This window comes from Carlito syrichta, unplaced genomic scaffold (assembly GCF_000164805.1).
Source record: "Carlito syrichta isolate Samal-C Ts95f unplaced genomic scaffold, Tarsius_syrichta-2.0.1 Scaffold288318, whole genome shotgun sequence".
Lineage (NCBI taxonomy): Eukaryota > Metazoa > Chordata > Mammalia > Primates > Tarsiidae > Carlito > Carlito syrichta.
In genome coordinates, this window is record NW_007232414.1 from 200,935 (window position 1) to 209,653 (window position 8,719).

Sequence of the window (8,719 nt, forward strand, 5' to 3'; positions counted from 1 at the left end):
CAAAAAAAAAAAAAAAAAAAAAGAAAGCCTATGCTTCTAAAAATTATAAAATAAATATTCATAGAGTGTTAGTATGTGACTAACAGTTAAATCCTTACTTCTTAGGTTTTCCCATATTGAAAGTTGGAGAAAAAGAATAGAAAACATTGTAAGAGGCTATAAACATTTACAGAAAACTTATCTTGTATGGACAAGGCTGATTGAGATTGGATAGCTCTCTCTATAAGGTTTTATTAAAAATAGACTTAATATTAATTATATAACACAGTAAAATTTGGTTTTCTTACTTAAATAAGGTTTTTATAAAGTATTTATAAGAAATAATAAAAGACTTTGGTTTACCTTTTGAGTAACCTGCAAGAAAAAAAGGAAATGACCAGACTTGTCAGTTATATTTTTAACCATGACCATTTTAAGTCTTGTCTTATTTCTTCTTGGAGAGTTCCTTCTGAGCTTCACACAAAGAAAACCATGTCACTGGTCAAATAATCTGGTCTGTTTGTAACATACAACTGATTCTTGCATTTCCATTGTCACCTTCAGTCTCCCAGATTGCTTCTGTTGGTATGGTTTAACTTATGTTCTAGTCCCACTGAAAAAACACCAGCCTTTTCCCTTTAAAATAACAACAGGAAGGCCTATGCACCTGGATGAGGTAGCTACCAACCAGTTCTCCTCGAAGAACACACAGTATTCTTCATTGTTGCCAAGGACTTATAAAGCTCCTCACTAAAAACTCTGACTTATAGATTCTTTTAACAGTGAGCTCCCAGGAGATGTACACATCAAAGATCATACCTTCCAACATGGAAATTTTGTTTACTGGAAACCTCATCAAATAAAAAATCCCAGGCCAGGTGTGGTGGCTAGTATCTATAATCCCAGCACTTTGGAAGACGGAGGTGGATCACTTGAACCCAGGAGCTCCTGACCAGAGACCAGCCTAGGCAACATAGCAAGACCTCATCTCTACAAAAAACTTAAAAATTACCTAGGTATGATGGTTTGTGCCTGTATTACCAGCTGCTCAGGTCGGGGGATTGCCTGACTCAGGAGATTGAGGCTGTGGTTAGCCATGATCGTGCCACCACACTGCAGACTGGGCAAACAGAGTGAGATCCTGACTCAAAAATTAATAATAAAATATATCCTCCAATCCTGTTGGAAGGAAATAATTCCAGTATTGCTGGCCAATCCCTACACTGCTAAATTAAAGAACAATGTCTCTTGGGACATTTGGTCACTCCTCTACCTATAGATAGCTCTGAAGAAATCCAAAGCTGGACTAGTTCCTTCACAATTTTCTCTAGGCCTGACCACCAATCTATTTTAGAAGCAGATTCTATTTAGGGGAACCTGCTTACTGCCTGGCCATCAAGACGACAGCTCCATGTATTTTGTAGGAAAGATGCTTTTGCCTTGGTGGGGTGTCACTTCCCACGAACAAATGATTAGAAATCTGGCCATAACCTTAGGAAAAATTGCTGATGAAACCACAGCCTCCACCACAGCTTAACAAAAAAGCTGATGATTCACTGGCTGTGACTGTACTAGAAGCTTACATTGGCTTACATTATATCTATTAGATGAGAAGGAGGGGGAGTATATATGTTGCAAATGTCTCTTGCTGTGTGTACATAAATACTTTCCATTAATAAAAAACTTATCTAGGGAACAGGAGCAAAAAAGTCACTTGGCTACCACAACTCTAAAAAGAATCTAGATTTTATTTTCTTTGTGATGTTCTTAGTTGGCTCCCTAATGGAATAAATTTGTTGTTGTCCTGCCATACAAATTCTCCTTTCATATCTTGATGTGCCTTATATTTCTACTATTCAAATTATCAACACTATGAATCTCTAATTGATTTATTCTGCCAAGAAAATTAATATCATGGTATTCCAAAGACTAGAGATGATAAAACAAGGCACACCAGCTATATGAATCGATGACTTGACTGAAACCTCATTGCTGCCACCCTGTGGTGCCATCCCAATTTGGCTTTTGGTGCTCTTAAAATTCCTTACTGAGATGTTTCCTCTTCCTCCTTTCCTAATGTGGCTCAGTACTATTCAGGAATGAGACTTCCTCACAATGAAGGATACCTTGACACTTGGACTTTGAACAACAAAGCTTTCAAATGGGATTTTAATGAAAAAGGAGAAATGAGAAACTTTTTCATCTGAAAATTGTAAGCATTCTCTAAACTATGAGGGCCAGATAGGACAGAAATGAGAAAGCAGTCATGTCCCACTCCCCACCCCACTCTTGAGGGAAATAATCATCTCCTGATGCTGCTTACAGGTTGACTCTAAACTGATCCCACAAGTAGCTAGAAATTGACTTCACAAGGCCACACACTAGACACCATAACTCGTGTCCTATAGTTTCAACAAGGTCTAGTCAATCATTAATCAATGTTATAAACAAATGAGAATTCCTGACAAATATGTATTGGCTCACTCCTTAACCCTCTTTTTATCTTGAAAAGCCAATTTGTAACAGACCAAATGGAGCTCATATCCACTGGGTTTGAATCTTCTAGGCAGCTGTCCTTCCTTGACTCAAGCAAATTCTTTGAAATTGTATTGTGTGCCCTAGTTTCTTCCTTTTTGCAAAAAAATGTATAAAGCATTAGTTTACATTGGAGACAAAATCAAGAATGCCACTGCCCACAACATCAAAACATAAACTTGACACAAGTCAAGTCCCAAAAGAGTGAATTGGATTAGTATATTGGGTGACCACAGCCTCAAGACAATAGCCTGTGTGCAACAGACTGAGGCAAAGAAACCATAGAAATCAATTCTTTTTTTTTTTTTTTTTTTTGAGTTGGAGTCTCACTCTGTTGCCCAGACTGGAGTGCAGTGGCCGCTCCCGGCCACCGTAGCCTCGTCTGCTGGGCTCCAGCGATCCTTCTGCCTCAGTCTTCTGAGTAGCCGGAATTACAGGCATGCGCTACCATGCCCGGCCGATTTTTTGATTTATTTATTTATTTATTTTTTTGAGTTGGAGTCTCACTCTGTCATCCAGACTGGAGTGCAGTGGCTGCTCCTGGCCACCGCAGCATTGACCTGCTGGGCTCCGGCGATCCTTCTGCCTCAGCCTTCCAAGTAGCCGGAATTACAGGCATGCGCTACCACATTTTTTGATTTATTGTAGAGATGAGGTCTCCCTGCCCAGATGGGTCTCGAACCCGCGGGCTCAGGCAATCCACTCACCTCAGCCTCCCAAAGGTGCGGGATTACAGGCTGAGCCACCGAGCCCGGCTAGAAATCATTTCTAGTATATAAACAGTAACATTAAATTACTGAAAACTCACAAGAGGCAAAAGCAAGCAAAACTCTGCTTCACAAAAGATGATTAAACTAGGAAAGAAACAAAAATAATCAAGTCTGTGATCACCTCTGGGTACAGAAGGAAGGTAAGATACCAGAACTGGCCAAGGCCTGTTTATTCTCCTGGATGATGAGTCCATGGAGGGTTATGTTCTTAGTTTTTAAATGACATAAAAAAAAATTTCAAGATTCTCTTTGCTTCTACAGATCATATAACAAAATCCACTCAGATTCTCAAGTAAGAAAATAACAACTCTGAAGTCAAATTATAAATAAAATTTTGTAAGCCTGAGGAGGCCAGTGGCACCCATGTTGCCTTCTGAGCATGTGCTCACCACCTACAGGATGCCCGGGTGATCAGGAGGGAAGCAGGGTGAGTGGGTGCATTGGGAGCTGACTGGGGGTGATGGGAGATGAGCAATGGGCTGGTGAGGGATAGTAATGGGGGGGCAGGAAACTGGGGGGTGAAGGATGGGTGACAGTGAGCGGAGTGGGTGAGGGGACCACAATGGGCTTGCTGCAAGGTGGCCTAGTATTAAAAAAAATCTTTACTACTGGGCAAACAAATTAGATGGCAACAAGATTTTATAACAAAAACTAAAGGGAAACAGCTCAGGGAAGCAGCCTGTTTCACTCATTGTTCACAAAGAACCCCACACTTTGTAGGTTGAACTCCTCCCCAAGCTTGGGGACCACTCTCAAGGTGGATTTGTAGCCAAGGGTGGCCCACGTCTGGGTAGTGGTTGAAAGAAACCCAAACACCTGGGAAATTTAATTCTGAGAGCTCAAACAACCCTGATCCCTTTCTCACAGGATTAAAGCACTCTCTTCTCCAAGGTCTCAATTTTCAACAGTGAGAAAACCCACCTGTAGTCAGTTTAAGGTTGTGACTTGTGATATCTTTTTCCTGACAGCAAAAGTATAAAGTTTATTGAACACCAACCAATTCTTTAATATGAACTAGTTGCCTAATAATTTGATAGAACTCCTCAGTGTACTCAGCAAAACATTTTACTTAAATGTACAAGTTTACTATAAGGGATACAACTCAGGAACAACCCAGTGAGATGTAAAATGCAAAGGAAAAAGGAGGGGAAGATTGGGCAGGCAGGTAATACTGGTGAACAGAAGTAAATAATGAAATCCCCCATCCTTTGCGTTCTCAAGAACAGTTTGCTGCAGAGAAACCCCCTTTCCATTATGATTTCAATTGTGCTCTTGTTTACAGATCATAAATTCAGCCATAAACTTTGTAAGTTCTCAAGTTTTTGCCACATAAACAATTAGATGAACAGTTTGGTTTTCAGTGATCAGAACAAAATATTTGTTAGCAAAACTTTGCTTAAGTTTGTCTCCTTTCTCCAGGCCCTGGAACACTAACCCACTCTCATGCAACCCTCTTTATGCCCCTTCTAAGAACAGGCTGACTTCAGGGTGAAACATTCTCTGATCTGGGATCTGATTTTGCCACTCTCCATCCTGCCCTCCCCTCCCACCTTCTTTCTAATCTTGTTTGTTTCACTCCATAACCTTGTCTGCCTAACCTCTGAGATGCTTGAAGACCTTATGCTGGTTCTATCTCTCTATTTCAATATTCCTTTAGAATTGTCATTTTTAACCTAAAATTTAACTTATTTGAGAATCTCAGAAATAGCCCCAGTACAATAACAATCACATCCTCAGAAAAGACACCACATCCCCACTTCCCAATCCCAATCACACTTGCCTGTGGAACCCCAGCTTTCTAGGGCTCTGTAGATTTGTTCAGTATAAAAGCACCTTCACTGGCTGATGTAAAAAGATTGGGACACCTGCAGGAGAGGCTCCCCAGGAAGAGCTAACTGGACTTCCTATGACCTCCTTTTGCAGAATCAGGATCGACCCTTGCGTCATTGTCTGGGTTCACATCTCTGAATCTCAGCCAGGGTTATTGGCTGAGGTTGTTCACTTAGTTTTAAATGAGAAAGCACCCAGTGCCTAAAGAATTCAGCAAAATCACTCAAACTGTGTTTATGTTTTTAGGAGGGCAAGAAATTGTAAGGCACTTACATTTCATACCTCAACAGAAAAAGTATCTCTTCAGACAATAAACAAGTCATTTAATTATCACTTCCATGAAAACAAATCATGCTATAAATAATCACATGTGAACATTTCTAGGAGTTGCCAAATCCCATCCCATAAGATTTAGCACTAAACTCTGACAGCCAGGTAAAAGGACACAGAACTGAGTTATCTACTGTGGGGTAATTGTCTGGACATTGACTCTTTTCACTTATATCTGGCTTTTTTCTGCTCCTCCCCAAGGGAGTAGCCTCTGGACACGGCTGGTCTGCAGAATATGCATATTCCCAGTAAGAGCCATAGGGTACAGGTAATTGAGCAGAGCTGAGAACAATGTGGGCAGCACCTTTATACACTGTGACTGTAACCACCACATAGCAAGTTGAATCATTAACTTCCCCAATTATAAAACTGCTTGCGGTATTGTCCAGAGACAAGAGTTCTTACTTCACCAACTGACCCCTATCAGTGCCTCTCATAAGTTCTAATAAACCAATGTGTTCACCTATTGGATCTCCAGGTGACTTCTTTAGAACAAATAAAGAACATTACATGCAAGCTCTCTCAGATTTCGGGTTGTCTTGTTATACCCACTTTCACAAAATTTCTGCCTGCACAAGAGAGAAACTGATATTTTCATGAACATTTGTAATTCTCCAATTCATCTGCCACATTTTCTTGCAGAAGTGTATTCATTTTCCTGCAGGCATAAAGAGAAAAACATTGTATTTTTCCCAGGTATCTTTCCCAAAGCTAAGCCCTGGGATTCTGTCTGAAATTATGCTAAAATAGAGCACACTTCAGAATCTTACCACACACTGCAAAATAAAAAAAGATAAATGAGAATTTTTAACACATAAAATATGAAGCTAGATATGTAAGTTTTTCCCCTGAAATCCACCTTCTTTGCCACTTAGAAAATATATTTTTTAATATTTCAAGCTCTACAGATGAAATGTTTTACAATTAATGAAAAAATGAAGTTGAAATAAGCAAACAAATCTTTTCCAAGTGACAAACCCAGAAAAGGGGACAGTGCTGATTGGAACACAGTCATTTCTGACTCTAGGGCCACATCAGGCCATCCGATCACTGAAAGATCCTCCCAGCCCCATCCTGCTCCCTGAAGAACTTGATTATCACTTGATCTTTTACGTGTCCAATGTGCATTTTCCTTTGTAGGTTTTAATACTGCCTCACAGTGCAGAATTTTCCTTGTTTTTGAGGCAAAGTTTCTCTCCTTTTACAAGTCTCAGATAATCCAGGGGACACGATGCATTTCTGCCTTTTCCCCTCAATACCAGGATCCGACTGGCTGACCACTAATGTGTCTGCAAGAAACCTAAGCTGAGGTTACAGGAAGAAAATCATAATGCCCCAAGGGATTAGCTTTTTTAGATGAAGGGTATACCGAGAGACTCCTCTCAGCCTCAGCTGCTCCCCTGAGAGGTTCCACCCCATACCTCTGGCTGCTCTATGAGAGGAGATGACCCAGGGATTGGTATTCACTAAACATTCCAAGAGAGTGGCCGCCATAGGCATCATGAGTCATCCAATACAATAGTAAAACACAAAACCAAGAAAAGAAGACAGCTGAGGACACATCACCTTGTAAAGGTTCCAAAGGTGAACCTCAACCCAAAGACATTCTGATAAGTTTGTGTGTAACTAGGGAATATAAGAAGGAGAGGCAAAGATTTTTACAGCAGTGTCAAGTGGTTAATCCCTGATGTCCTCTCAGTGAAATGCTCAGAAACAGAAAACAAATAACTTTAAAAGGACCATCCACTGCTCTGTGGAAGAAACACAATTAAAGTACTGTCTTTTTGAAAACCAAATAAAGGACAAATAGTTGACAATGCGATTAGGACAGAAGTATTTGGCATCGGAAGTGTGGGAAAGGAACTGGAAATTTAGGATTTCCTAGAGGCCCTAACACAGGTTGTGGAAACAGAGTTGTATATTTGAGACCCTGCATGCCATACACTTGAAAAATAGGAAAACAAAAAACAAACAAACAAAAAAAAACTGAGCCCCAGTGGAGTGTTAAAACACTTAATTAGGGAGCAATTAGACTGAAGTAACTGTAGTGTCCTGGGATTTTACCTAAGAAAGCCTAACTAACTCAAGTGAGTTTGCTATAAATTACAAAGTTTAACAAGGCACAAACTGTCAGTAAAGTTCTGATTCCATAACTAGAAACTTTCAACGGGGAAAATTCAAAAAAGGCGACTACATAACTGTCACCAATCAGCTACTGAGCATGGTGTGCTTCCTCCTGCACTTTAGAAAAGTCTTTCCTTCCACCCCTCCCGTGGACCCCAAACCACAGACCACGGCTTGGAGCTTCCCATTTTATGAATCGTCGCGTGCTCAAATAAACCCTTTAACATTTTGACAGCACTTCAGTTTAATTTTTAACAACAGGAAGCAGGGACGGGGGACCCACGGACCACAGCTCCCTTCCACGCACAAGCCCTGCACACGAGTGGTTCCTCCCCGGGACCCGCTCCTCATCCTATCTGGGGGACGCAGGGCTGCCGGCGCAGAGCGGCCCAGAGAAGGCTCCCGGCGGCAGGAATCGTGCAAGGCCCGTACGAGACCTAGGGATCCCGGCTGCGGGTCGCGCCCCACCCTGCACCGGAGGGACTGAGGACCGATGGCCAAGCTTCAGGCTGGGACCCGGGTCCAGACTCCGGGGCTGTCGGGGAGGCCCGGGGTCCCCCAGACCGGTTCCGCCACCTCTCCGCGTCTCGGACGACTGTCCAGCCACTCACCATTTCCAGGCTTCCGGCTGTCTTGGCGTCCTCCCTACGGACCTGCAGGTCACAGGGCGACAGAGGCTTCGGCGGAGTCACCTGGGCTTCCTGGAGTAGAGGACACCGGACAGTGGAGACTGGACCAGAGCCACGGCTGGTACAGGGACCAAGGCCCAGACGGATCCCGGAAAACGCCTCCTCCCCCTCTCGGACTCCCACCTCCCACTCACCATTTCCCGCTTCTGGGTGTCCTGGCGTCTTAGCTGTGGGGCTCCCCGTACTTGCAGATCGCAGAGTGACAGAAGCTGTGGCAAAGTCACCTCGGCCTCCTGAAGAGCAGAAGGCGCAGCGGAGACACGAACCTAGCCCGGTGAGAGAGCGCCAGAGACAGAGGACCCCGCCAGATCCCGGAAGCCGCCCCCTCCTCTCCGGCTCCACGCCTAATTGGACAGTTCTCACGCTGCCGCTGCTGATTGGATAAGGCTTCCGGTCCCTCCCTCGTAGGGCTGAGTGACAGGCTATGCAGTCAGACTCTTGACTGAATGAGACAAGAGTGAC

At 42.8% G+C, this 8,719-nt stretch overlaps 1 protein-coding gene across 1 annotated transcript in view; it reads right to left on the minus strand.

Moving 5' to 3' along the window:
• Positions 1-8,467, minus strand: part of LOC103255654 (zinc finger protein 208-like) — a 112,820-nt gene extending 104,353 nt beyond the window's left edge. Inside the window, exons 1-2 of the mRNA XM_021710238.1 lie at positions 8,392-8,467; positions 8,180-8,269 (exon numbers count right to left, since the gene is read on the minus strand). Of these exons, the coding sequence (XP_021565913.1) occupies positions 8,180-8,269; positions 8,392-8,394 (93 nt within the window). The 5' untranslated portion in view covers positions 8,395-8,467. The remainder of the gene's footprint in view (positions 1-8,179; positions 8,270-8,391) is intronic.
• Positions 8,468-8,719: the final 252 nt, after the last annotated feature.